Source organism: Pygoscelis adeliae, unplaced genomic scaffold (genome assembly GCF_000699105.1).
Source record: "Pygoscelis adeliae isolate BGI_AS28 unplaced genomic scaffold, ASM69910v1 Scaffold160, whole genome shotgun sequence".
NCBI lineage: Eukaryota > Metazoa > Chordata > Aves > Sphenisciformes > Spheniscidae > Pygoscelis > Pygoscelis adeliae.
The window spans coordinates 6,111,008-6,124,951 of NW_008824035.1; the positions used below are offsets into that span (position 1 = coordinate 6,111,008).

Sequence of the window (13,944 nt, forward strand, 5' to 3'; positions counted from 1 at the left end):
CTGCTCCGTGGCAGGGACAAGCTGGGAGCTGAGGGCTAACCCAAATCCGGCCATGCCCTCTCTGCAGCCCCACAGAGCCTGAAGGCAGCAGCAGAGCTAGAAGGCATCACGCGAAATTATTCAGGGATTGGTTCAAACAAAAAACCTTCTCCATGTAGGCTGTGCTTAAATTGCAGAACTCATCGCCACAGGATGCTGTGGACACCAAAACTTTACACAAGCTAGAAAAGCAATTAGATGCATTCCTGGAAAAGAAATCCATCAAGGATGGCCAGGAAATCCCAGAGCCACTGCCTGCTGAGAGAGGGAGGGCAGAGATGCTCCCCGCGCTCCCCTCAGGCTACTCTCTTCCCAAAGAGTAGCATTTGCTGTTGGCTACTGTGGGGGTGAAGATATCGAAGGGGCTGGACCTTTGGTTTCATCTGCTGTGGCTGCTCTTGTGTTACTAACTGCAACAAAACTCCAAGCATTTCATGAGCCTGCGCTGCTACGCTCCTTGTACTTAAGAATAATCAATCCCTTTGCTAAGCTTTTTTTCCATCGCTTATGCCAGTGTGAAACTATGCCTAGATGTAATTTTCCTGCACCCCCCCAATAATAACAATACCCGATTTATTAAGTACATATTTAAAACCTGCGTTGTTCAATCTTTAGTACAGGACATTGCCCTTCAAAAACACTTCCCCTGTCTTTATGATACTTTTAAAACAAAATCTAAAACCAAAGCTGAACACACAAAACTGAACAGAAATATTTTTGTAGATGTTTTCTTAAAAAATTGACTCTAAAACTCCTTAATATTTCCAATGGAAAACAGGACTATTTTAGAAAATAAAAAAATTAGAAACTCTACATTATTATACAAAGACTCACAAATTTAGAAATACCTGTGAAAGCAGGTATCTGTACCAAAGATTTCACGGTAAGCAGAACAGCTACTCACTCACTGAGGCAATCCTTGCTTTTCATCGTGCTGCCTTCTCATTGCTACCATTTAATTACTTAACCATTGTCCAGGCTTTCCCCTTTTACCCTGCCAAAAAAAGAGAAAGATGTTTCTGTATATAATATTCACCATCACTCAGCAAGCATCTATGCATAATTGCCTGATATACAAGCTATTTGGAATTACCAAGTGATTTTGTTTCTCTTTTTTTAAAAAATTGTCTTTTATTGTTACAACTTTTATTATAACAATATTGTGCATTTTTATTCTATGGCATGAATATAAAGGATTACCATCACATCTAAAATCACATATGAAATATCAAAGTAAATTTACATTATGCCAAGTTAATGATATGAGTTTCTTGGTTTTCCTGAAAATTAAATCATGTATCATTTTGACAATATCATGTTAATTCAGAAGTGTTGCATTGGACTGAAGCCATCTAACCAGCAGTTATTCTATTTTATGACATCATCCAAGTTTCAGAATTTTGGGTTTGTTCCGTATTGAAAAAAAACCTCCAAAAGAGAAATTTTCCGGTCGTTTAGGCAGGATTTTGTTTTACACTGCTAGTCATGGCTTGAATTACTCCAGTTTCCAACTTGGGCTCTTCTTCCCCTCCCTAATAAGTATCTTCCTGTGGCCAGTTTCGTTGAAATATTCATCTGCAGTATAACTGAATTAAAATGTGCTGACCGATGGTATATTTCAAGTGTAAGCCATTTGCTCAGCAGTACGCAAAATCCAAAGGCAGTACAAACGCTGCCCCTCAAGACTCAGTAGAGTAATACTGGTGGTTGGACTGTATCAGCAAGGCTTTAAATTCTGACCTTAAAAAGAGACAGCAATCAGAGCAAACCGGTCCTTAGGAAATGCACAGCTTGGAGCATCTTGGGCATCACCTGCCTTCTAAAAGCAGGCTGCCAAGGGCTTGCACACCACAAAATTTGAGAGAAAGCAGAAGAGGCAGGGCAGCCTTCCCTCTATGAAGGTCGTGGTCAGCAAAAGTGCCTGAAAGAGCTTCTTTCAGTAGGGGCAGGGCCGCTTGGAGTTCCTTCTCCAAACAGCATTGCAGAAACTACCAGCAGCAGGAGCCTCTCCTCCTGCGTACTCACCGCCGGCCACGTAGCTGGGTTCATGGCCATCCTCCGTCCTTTCCTTTTCAGGGCTCACACACGGTGCTGTGGGCGAGCAGCAGCAGCATCTCGTGGGCATCGCAGCACTAACCCAAGCGGTGCGGGGGGCTGCTCCCGCCTTTCCAGCTATTGCCTCCAGCCGCCAAACGCTGAGATGTCTCGACATTGTTTCAGCAGAGGTCATTTTTGTACCTTTTCGCTGCAACAATGGGGGCTAGAAACATGCTTTTACTCACCTTAAAAAAAAAAAACAAACCACAAAGAAAAAATCTCCAAGTACTAGGCCCCCAAACCTCTGCCTGATCTGAGCTGTGCCATAGGCACATATTGCTCTCCAGCAGGCTAAAGACAAGTCTATTTTGCCACCAACAGGGATGTAGCTGTCCTGTACTCACAGAAAACAGCTAGCTCTCAGGGTTTCCAAAATACAGCCCTTGACCTTATATTCCCGCAGCAAAATGGCAGCCGCAAAGACCACTGTCACAGTGAAGTTTAGAAAAGCATCCAAAATATCTCTGGCATTACTGCCAACTTTATTCACAGCAAATTTGATTGACCAATATTTTGCAACCACTAATAAAGCTGTTTTAATCTGCATAGAATTCATATCAAATTGCAGGCTGGCAGAAAAAAAGACAACACTAATTTGTAAGGAAAGTAGCAGTTTCAATCATTAAACAAAAGAAAAACCATCCACGCTCAGAAAAACATTACAGCTGAATTGTCAATACTAAAGGGCAAGCCACCCAGGTTAGGCATGTGTCCAATAATAATGACAGCTGTTCCTAAGGCACAAGGAAAATTGTCAATAGAAGTTGATGCCAGTTCAGCTTAACTTATATGATAACAGTGCACTACAATTTTTTTCTTTTTTTTTAAACAGGAGTTTATTTAACAGTTGGACAAAGGTCTTTTCTAACCTAAACGATTCTATGATTCTATGATTCTGTATCTAGATAAATGTCACTCAGAAAATATTAGCTCTAGTGCTAGAAAGTACCTTTAAGAATATGGAAAAATAGGTGCTTGTGTATTCATTAGTTTCAGTACAGCTTTTAGAAATGTCATTTTGAAATGTCCTTATTTTAAATTCTGCCAGAACCTCACAAATCTGCCTTCCATCAGCTGGATGAAAAATTGGCACTATTTTTCATTTCTGAGGATATATTAAACAGTAGACTCTGCGTTGCTGAGATCAAAGGTTCTTACAAGCTACGAGCTGAAGCACCCCAGACACTCCGGGATGTTACCTACAAGTGACTTTTCTTGTCAGAGCGGCGAGGAGCCAGGCTGCCACACTCGTGGAGGACGCTGCTGGCAGCCACTGCTCAACCACCGCTGGCTCCTGAACTGCTTTCCTCCATCTCTCCGTGAGAGCCACAGTTGCCACCTTTCTTGGAACACCACTTTGAGTAGTACACGGGCACAGGACCTATGTGAAGGGTTGAGTGTGCTAATTAATCCAGCTCAGGGACAAGGGGAGCACCTGCTGTTGGAATTACTTGAGTAGGTTTTGGGTTTGCACATTTGCGAAGGAAGGTTGCAGGCACTCGGGTCTGGCTGGTTACTCTCCGGTGACATTCTGGAATGGAACTGTGTACTCATGCAAGCTGCAAAGCAAAGCAGAAACCTACTGCAGCTTACCACCTAATACGGATTGCCATGCATAAGTGCTGTCAGAGTTTATATTTCAATTTTTAAACATGTAGGATGAGGTTTTCAGGAAAGCTCTGGCTCTACTCACAGGGACAAACTGAGAAGAGGTCAAGACCAACCAAATTCTTGGAGCCACAACAGGAGCCAACAACTTTAAGAGTTTGGTTTTAAGTGCCAATGTTTCTCTCAAATCTATATCTCACATTTCCTAAGCATATAGGGACCCCTGAACATCTGAAAGCTTTTGGAAACCCAAGTCCAGAGCTTTCCTGCTGTCCTCCATTCTGTGTGCTATTTGATCAGATCTGTGTTACTTATTTTGCTTAAGAGTAAACCATGAACAATGAAAAACACTGACACAGATTATAGGCAAAATAAATATTTTATTGGTTTAATATACACTTTTTTTTTAAGAAATCAGCCCTTGTGTGTCTTCCTAACACAATTTAAAATCTTATAAACTTTTTCATATAATATTGTTATATTTGAAACTATTTTTGATTAAAGACCTTGACATAGTGTAAAGAGTTTTAGTAGATGGAAATGGCAAAGGAATAAAGAGATTCCAAGCACAGCAAAATGGGATATTACATATCCACTAAATGTCTATTTGACCACATAAAACCTCCAATGACTTCCAGTTTGCTCCATTGGAACAAATGTTCACCAGGCTAACTGAAAATACACTCAGTGAGGGGTGGGGAAGGAAAAGAGATTTTTTCCATTTTCCCCATAGTACAAGCAAGGTCGTTCATCCATTCCAAGTTGCACATCCTAATTGCTTTCAGAAGATCAGTACTTTTATTGCATTTGGTTAATATGAAGCAGAAGAGAACTTCTCTTGGTATGACTGAGAGCAGTCAACACAGAGACAAAAAACAGTGCTTAAAATAAGGCACTTTTCTATAGAGGGATGGGCAAACAGTAAGGAAGCAAATAAAATTAGTTAAAAGTTGTCTTCTACACAAAGATAAAGCTTTCAGTGTCAGAACTTTAAGTAGTTTTAAGTAACCTCATGTCATTCTACCACTCTGCTAATAGTAACCGCCCCAAGTGTTAACAGCAATTTTTACATCAGGATTTTTTCCTTCTTTTGAAGTGGCACTAAGTAACAGCAGTGGAAACCATTATTGGTTGTTTCAAGCTCTTAAAGTGGATCAGTTATTGCACAATAAATACCTCATAGAGGTCAGTGTTTTGGGGGGAGTTTTTGTTGTGGTTTTTTTTTTTTTTTTTTAAAAAAAAGCTAGGCTGAACGTATGTGTGTTATTTATAAATTGGTTATGTCTGGAAATCTTCAAGTTTCATGATGCATCGTTAAACAAAGAAATTAGCTACGTAAAAATTTACAACAGGGACATACAAATAAATACAAAACCTTTCAGAGCGCCACAGTTTTGTTGATGCTTTAAGGAAAGTAATGAACTAGTTAAAGTGTCTAAGTCTTTATAGATGAACTCAAGGAAAGATACACATCGTAGAACCAAGCGTCGAATACAGTAGCCTATCTCAGCAGCTTTAACAACTCCTGAAGCAAAAATAACAACACTTTCGCCAGTGTACGCCGCTCAAAGCAGAATCCCACAGCATTTTGGACTACATCCAACCTTACAGAAAACAAAAAGCAAGACAAATATCGAAATTAGATTTTCGGAAGTCTGCTTGTTATGCTTAAGTATGTATTTTGATAATATTCATATCTAAGGCAGGCAAATACAGAAATCCTCTCGCATGACGCATTCATATGCGAAGTCATCACGGAGCACACCAAAACCAAAAAATCAAGCACCGCTGCACGAAAGCTGACAATAGAATGGGCCAAACTCTAAACCAGCTGATTTTCCAAAGCTATCCAGCATTATCAGTATCCTCAATATTTAATGAACTTCCATTTTGATCACTTATGTTTCAAGGGCAAAATGCAAACAAAGCAAGGTTTAACTCAACAATGATATTTCATATGACAAAAAAAAAAAATCCGGTTGTGGCAGTTTGCCAAAGATTACCTGTAGTACCTGTTTCACGGCTGTGTATCTTGTTTTGCGGTTACAGATCTGCTTTGGGGTGATACAGCTGCTAACAATCCACTTACTATTTCTCGTCTTATTTCACCAACAATAGATTCCTTGATCTGAAAGGGATTAGCCAAAGTTTTAAGGTCAGTATCTTATATAACCAACGGATAAAACTAAACGATATTGCAGATATGTTTGACATTATTGACCCACGAAAATGTACAACACCAAAAAGTCAACTTCCAAAAAAATGCAAATGCAAAAATATAAGAGGGTTTCTCTTGGAAAAATAACTAAGTAATTTTGAAGTTCTTGCAAATAGTATAAATGCAAACCAAAGTAGTTTTATTTTTCCAGATGGTAAATATATCTGTGTTTTACACTTAGGACTACTGGTTTTATGTTAAGAAAAAATACATTTCAACTATGCTCAAGTTCTGAAAATGGCATTTCAGGATATACACATCAAAAGTGCCCCAAATACACCACTTTTTGACATTAGTCATTATCCCTTGAAAAGGAAGGCAGGACTGATCTGCCTCACAAATGGATTATGCAGTAGGAAAGGTCCAAGTCTATAATAAACATGAACTGCTGTTTTCATACAAATCAAAAGGAGACGAATGCTAATTACATACTTTCAGCAGCAAAGACAAACAGAACTTCAACTGTTGCTCACATCATCAGTTGGCCCCTGGGATACGATCTATGCCAGCAAAGACTATTTTTCACAGGCTTGTGACAAAGCATTTACCCATTAAGTTTTACATAATACAAACCCAGGAGTTACTATTAGCAGGCACCTGAGTATGGCTGAGGCTAGAACAAAGAAGGAACAGAGCATTGATGGCTACAATAAAGGAAAAGGAGAAAAGGAGGCAAAACCCAGTTCTACAACAGCATATTATGCCGGAAAGGAGCAGGGCATGACAAAGAAAAATAATATGAGCTGCTCGCAAGTACAAGAAATCTTTGGCACCAACTCATTTTTTGGATGGTCTTCACTTGGGGAAGCACTAACAAGTCAGATGCAGTTCCAAGGACAGGGGAGGACGACGATGGTGAGAGTGCAGGGGGGTAAGAGTCAGAGCCCGGCCACCGGGGTCACCCACAGAAACACTCATCAGCCCAGTTAAACAATACAGTTTTCTTGTTCTTATGAAAAGGGCAAGTAATTTCCTGGCAAGAATAACTGATCTTAGACTAAAGAGAAGACTGTTCATAGCGTCATTTCAAAGTAGCTTTCAAGTGCCTGAGTAGTGGTAATGAGCATGAGACTCGATGCCAGAAAAAAAGCCCAAATTTCTAATCCTGGTTTTGCCAGTAACAAATCCCTTCATGTTCTGGTGACCCACCAATACCATGAGAATAATATTTACTCAAACCCAGCCTTCCCAATGGCGTTGCCATGTTTGCGTAGCCCTCTCATCATCTCAGTGATCATCTTGCAATTATTCTTGTAAGTCTCCCCTTTTCCTGGTGCGTCAAAAGGATTAAGCAACAACGTCAGAAGGGTGGCAGCAGCATTAGCAACAGGTTATTTATCCCTTGTTCTCACTGGCAAGCAATTCAATCCCTAAACCAGTAGTGGCAAAGTTCCTTGTTTCATTACTACTTTGCATCAAGCAGAAATACAGAGACTATAATATTATTGGGAAATAGGTTTCCAGTTGGGTTGTTTGCTGATTAACTGACAAAAGAAAAGCCAGTGTGTAACAGGACCTGGCTTACTGACGGCTGGAAGTCCTGAGGATGTCTATGCCGATGCACACACAGTTGTACAAACCTTTAGGACCGCTATCAGTGCAGTAAGGGCTTTGGGATTTAGAAACGCTGGCACAGGGAAACAGCACCCCAGCTGTCTGGCAGGCCACTGTCGTAAGAGACCCCCATGCTGCTGTCTCCACTTTCCTTCTCCAGTATCACATGGGGTGGGTCTGCGATCACGCTACAAAAGTCATTCTGTGCCCTTTTCTCGCCGGACAGACAAAAATAAACCTCACTTTCCAAAGAAAACTGATAAAAGCTTCCCAAATTAGCAAGTAAATGGTCTAGTATGACAGACAGTCTTGTGGCGGAGACTGGAAGGGAAGCGGCTCCTGTTCTATTCTCAGCTCTTCCAACAACTTCTGGCTTGACCTTGGTGGATCATTTGAGCCCTCTGTCTCTCACCTTCCCGTCTGGACGACAACAAGGCCACCCTCTGCTGCTTCCTTTCACTGCCACTGCTTCCTCCCTCCCTTCCAGACTCATCAAGGTCATTCCTGTGTGGCGAGCACAGCATCGATTCCCGCGGTGACTCAGTCCCGTGTGCATGTCATGAAAATTGCTAATGTTTGCCTTTTTCATTACAAATGATTTAGGGCAAGGTGCACCTTCCGTTTACGCTGCAGAGGGTACAGCCTGATGCCAAGGCTTCCTCCGTACAAAAGACAGATGCAGTCAATGAATGCTCCACCGGTATTTTTAGCAGCTGAATGAAAAATTGATCATTTGAAAGAGGAGAGAACCCACTCATTTATGGTACATATACTACGTTGATACAACACTAATATTCAATATTGCATTAATAACACAGTACCACATTCATATATAGTTTTACTACAGTAAACAAGTGATCTTTCTCCCTATGAAAGAATTACTATTACTGTCATATTATGTTGCTGCTAAATAATGAACTGATTGAGCGTGAAATGTGCCACAGTGGCAATTCTGGAGATGGGTGTTCTTCACCTACTGATGGAAAATGGGCATGAGGCTTTCACAGTCCTCATACTCCTGATCTGAGATACATTTTCTACAATTAAAAGAATTATCTTCTACGCTATTTTCTTCTTGTGCCACTTCTTCATGGCAGCAGCTGGTGAGTTCTTACGCTCAAGATAGTAAGATGAAGAACCTAATGCCTGCACAAGGGAAGTATGGACAACCAACAGACATTTTTGATCGATGCTAAGCTAACATGGATTTGAATGGAAAACGGAAAAGGGAAGATTCTCTATGCAACCATCTTTCTGACCCATAAAGATCCATTACTGCCTCTTAAAACAGATGTTGACAGGAAAATCATACATTTCTTTAAAGTATAACTTGATTAAATGTCATTTACAATGGAGAACTGTTAGCAAAACCAAAACCTGCATTGCTCTTAAGCAGAAAGCTTTTTAAACTATCGCAGCTTTTAAACTGCAGAAGAGCAGAGTGAGAGGGCCTGGTGGCACACCTAGCAACACTGTGACCTACGAGTCAAGCAATAAGTGCTTCATGTGATACTCCAGTGGAGGTCAGGCTGTATTTTCATCAAAACAAGAGGGCCACTGTTTGGCGTTTTAACATTTCACAGTATTGAATGCTTTTCCGTGGGAGTTAGTCCATTAACGCTAGAAGTAACACCATGGGTTTTTTTAATGCCAGCAAATAGTTACAGGTCAAAGCTCACATGCATTACAACCCACCCAAGCTTATTCTGAAAGACTGCCTGACTTTTCTTTCCCCAACACGAGGTCACGCAGCTACAGAGAATGGGAGGAATAAGCAAGGGTTTAACATTTATGAGTGCATACATCAAGAATGCATCCTACCAGATTTCTTTCTTTTGACGACGAAACTGGAATTCCTTTGCTAACAACAGGGCTACTTAAGGAATTAAATTTATGCTCTGTTCTAGCTCTTATGAAATACAAAAGATTTTCCTGACCAGTATTTAATAGCATATTCCAGCTCTGCAAAAACTACCAGGTGCTTCGAGCCAATGCATCTTCATTCTGACCTGCAAAACTTCTCATGCTGAGAATCAGAGCTGATCTGAAACAGGCTGCCAATGAAGTTAAACTGAAGGACAATCTCTCTGTGTGCTCAAACGTTTACAAAGTGAGTCAAGCTCAGTTATTTGCCGACTACTCATCTTTGAATAGTAGCCTCTCAGTTCAGTGCAGATTCTTTCAGCATTACAATGTTCTCAGTGCCACACAACCCAAAGAACAATCTCTGTGCAAAGAGTACACATCTTTATTTGCTATCAATTAATGAAGTTAAAGAAGAACTTTCACACAGGCTAACCTCAGAGAAAATATTGACTGTAATAACCCTGTACTTGACTCCAGCTCCCTTTATTGTCTCTGCTGCTTCTACAGTACATTTGAATTACAGCTCTCTCCTTCCTTTCTCAGTTTCTCCTTTAGCAACCCCCCACCACGACACCACTCTTCTGACATGCAGGTTTTTACAGAAGGGCTGGATACAAATGCAATATCCTGGCTTAACTTCAGAATTGGCAGCAAAGTGCAAGGCGTGATAAATATCTCATGTGCAAGTCTTCTCTGAGCATCAGGCAAGTAACCCCTTTAAAAAGGCATGAAAAGAAAAAATGGACCAGAAGGAGAGACAATTTGGGATGTCTGGGAGTATTTTATGACATCTCCAAAACAAGGCCTTTCCCAAGATTCCTGCCAACTTTACTCTAGCTACTTTAGAGAAGATAGCAGCGAGAGGGTGGCGGGGGGGAAAAGACATTCAAAAATTGAATGCTGCCCCTCTGCCTCATTCATTCCTTTGCTTTCAAAGTAGAGGTGTAAAGTTGTAGCATCACAAGCTCCACTGTAAAGATCAGCGATGGACAGAAGGTGTTCAGCTCCTAATCCTGAGCGCAGTAATGATGAGGTTGTCGGTCTGGTGGTACCTCACCGTGAGCTGACTGCAGTACCCTTCCTCCCACAGGATAATGCCACTTTCCCTAAATCGTCCCACAGACTCTAATGGGGCTACTGATGGGGCGAAGCAGTATTCAGCATCATGAGGCTACTTATTGAAAGCTGGTCTCCATTTCACCTCACTGCCAAACTTTTAACACCAGCAGCTCACTGACAGTTAATGCTTGTGGCTAGGCATTATTCTTTGCACTCTCAGCTCCGGTTATTTATGGAGTTACCCAAAGGTAAACAAAGTAAATATCTTCATGTGCTTCCAGCCATCATCGTCTACAAGAACACTCCTTAGTAATGCTCTACTGCTTCACAAATCTCACTGTGCGAGTGTAAAGTGCCTACGAATAGCAAAGCCCACAGTGAGTCAGCCAAGCAAACAACTCCACTTTGCAGAGACAGACACAGCAGAGTCTTGTGGTCAGACGATGAATAAATGGTCCAGTACACTCTGCCTCTTTCTGCACTGGCAGAAGAGGGGCGAAGGTGTGGCAAAAGATTCCTCTGGGATCACAGTTCCTGTTTTCTCATGAGACGAGCGGCCTGCCTCTCATCTGTTTTAAAGACAAAGCTAAGGCAAAGCTGGTTCCAGTTATCCACAGCCTCAAAGCAAGCAGACCTGGATGGTACTGCAGTGTTACAGCCTGGCCTGTTGTACATTCCTGAGCATGACACCTCTACTGGCCTTTTGAGTGGTTTATGGCAGAGCCATACAAAAGCTTCAAGGGATGAGCTAAAGGCTAAGGGTCCAATGACCCTCAGCTAAAGGCTAAGTGGTCCCTCTCCAGTGAAGGAGAGGGAATAAAACCCACAGGTTCTCAATCCCCATTTCTGTATTCACAGCAGAGAGCTCGCTCCACTTTCTCACAGGCGCTGCTTTTGAGAACAAGTTTCTTTTGCTTCCTTTTCCCATTTATACTACTTGTCATAAGGCTTTCTGTCATGCCACTGACAAAAAAACCCATGCAGTTTTAGTCCAGTTTTTTAACCTGGCCCACAGGAAGAATAACCAAGCACCCTTCACTTTCACTGATTGCCAATAAAACTAGTCCAACAGCACTGGTCCAACGTCAGCCTTAAAGTCTGAAATAACTTCTCATCTGATTTCAGCTTGCTTCACTTACACTCCTACAGTCCTTAGTGGTTTGGTGTAGAGGGACTGGGGAAGTATTTTTAACTTTTACTATGGAGTTGTTTCAGAAACAGTATTTCATCAATCAAACTAACTCCAACCTGGCATTTTAGCAAGCAAACATGACAGAGAAATTTTCACTTGGGAATCTGAAATACTGCTGCTTAACCAAGTAGTAGAGATGGCAAATTCTTTCTCACCCAGACTTGTAGTAGCAACTAGCTATTAATTTACGTGCTAACCACTATCACTGAAAAAAGTCTACTGCTTTGCACGAGAATACAACTGTGGCTTGAACATCTAATGACAAGCCCTGAGCCTTCAGAAATAGTACAGTAACAGTATGGAGCCTTGGCTTGAGAGGGAAGAGAAAACCCAGTGGCCAAGAGTAACAGATAGCCTGTATTTAAGTTTCAGTAAACACTGTTCAAATATCCTAGATCTCAGCCCCTCCCTCCTCACCTCCCGTATGACTTGCTGCAGCTCCTCCTGCTCCACGCTTTTGTGGATATCATCAACCGAAGGCACGAGAGGGACTTTTTCAAGCTTGTGTTCCACTTCTGGCTTGGAGTCTGCAAGCTCCTCGGAGCTTTCTACCTGCTGTCCAGCGCCTGCTCTCACCGGGGGAGTTGGTGTTAAGGCAACAGAGGCTCGGTATAACTTCTTGCTTTGACTCTTAGACTTTCCTGTCAGTTCAGAGGATCCAACTCCAGCTTTTCTACCTGTGTGACCGGAGCACACTGAAGAGGAATCAGAGTTTCCATGGGAGAACACAGACTCTGTACCCTCTGCTGGGAGAGTTTCCAGTCCAAGATCTCCCAATCCTAAACCTAGTTCAGACTTCAGAAATGACTGCTCTCGAATAAGTTCGGAGACCTAAGGATTCAGAAAAGAAACAGTCCCGAATAAGCATATAAAAAAGTCACATACAGACGCAACTATGCTTTCTTGTTATTTATTCAATCACTTACTTATTCCCTCATATGCTTTGCCTTTATGACTGCAACAAAGACGATCATAAAAAGGAATGGGCTTTTTTGAAAGCCAACATAAATATGAATTGTGGCAGTTCCCCAAGCCATGACTTTTGCAATACGGATGCATCCTGCCAGAGCCATTGACAGAGACACACGTAAAGGCTTGATTTTGTTTTTCTTTGCTAAAACAATTCAAGTTTGTTCTTTCCTTTCTGCAATTTTTGACCTCTTGTTTTCAGTAGCACAAAATGCACAGAAAAATAAGAAATAATTTTCCCTAGAAAACTCACCATGTAGTCATTGTATCAACTAAATGCAAACAACATCTCACTTCTACACATTCCTCTTAAAAACAAACAAGACTTCACAGCTTCTTACACCTACGGTTAACTTTGCTTAAGGGAAAATGCAGCTGTTCCCAAAAGAACTACTCAAGTGAGTAAAGTATTTCCAAGATTATGTGTAAAATGAATCTCCTGCAACCTTTTTTAAGAAATCCCTTCCTGGTTCTTTTTCTTGATAAAACATATAGCACACAACAATTACTTACTGGTTCAATGACATTCAATGGAGAAGGGCATGATAGATTATCAGCACTTCTGCTTCCATACACACCCTGAAAAATTAAGTCAAGTTAATGCATTGAGGATTTTTTTAGAACTGTCAGAAGCTAATATATAAACATGCTGTGTCTCAGACAACTTTCTGTAAAAGCAGAAACTTGGAAACAGGAAGCAAAGCTGGTTGGAGAAAGTATATTTCAGTCATTTTTAAAGCTGGCCCTCTTCTATAAAAGGATTTACAAATAAAAAGATATTTATATGGTTCAAAGAATGCAAGTTTGGCCTGGGATCACAGTAATACCGTATTTTCCTGTTCTTGGGTTTCAATTTTTTTCCCATGACAGAATACTGAAGAGGAAGATGTGGCCTGTGCCTGTGCTGCTTCTACAGAAAAGGATTGGCTAAGAAAGAGGAATGAAACCCAGGAAGAACATATGATACTTTTCATCTGTGCTTCTTTTGTTTGGCTGGTGACAGAATTGCAGCAGAAAAAAAGAGGAACAGTCATCTTCTGAGTGAAAAAGAAGAGAAAGTGTATTGCCATGCCACCAATGAACATATGCAACTGTCTTTTTTATCCCCGCTCTTGTGCTTCTGGGGAGTGTCTGTGGGAGCAGAGCTTCTCCCACTGTTCGGCGGGAAGCCACACATTCATCTGAAGGAGCTACAAAAGGCAACGGAGGAAAAAACTGAAGATGACAACTGGATCTTCCTGGGTTTTTCTTCCATGGATTGGCAGAGCTAGAAGGGAAGCACGTCCCATTTCTTGGGAGAGAAACACTGAGCATTTCTCATCTCTCTGCCCTCATTTCACAA

General features: G+C 41.3%; 1 protein-coding gene across 1 annotated transcript in view; it reads right to left on the reverse strand.

Moving 5' to 3' along the window:
* Window positions 1-4,106: 4,106 nt before the first annotated feature.
* Window positions 4,107-13,944, reverse strand: part of SSFA2 (sperm specific antigen 2) — a 36,216-nt gene continuing 26,378 nt past the window's right edge. Inside the window, exons 13-16 of the mRNA XM_009332273.1 lie at window positions 13,116-13,181; window positions 12,051-12,464; window positions 5,748-5,872; window positions 4,107-5,348 (exon numbers count right to left, since the gene is read on the reverse strand). Of these exons, the coding sequence (XP_009330548.1) occupies window positions 5,762-5,872; window positions 12,051-12,464; window positions 13,116-13,181 (591 nt within the window). The 3' untranslated portion in view covers window positions 4,107-5,348; window positions 5,748-5,761. The remainder of the gene's footprint in view (window positions 5,349-5,747; window positions 5,873-12,050; window positions 12,465-13,115; window positions 13,182-13,944) is intronic.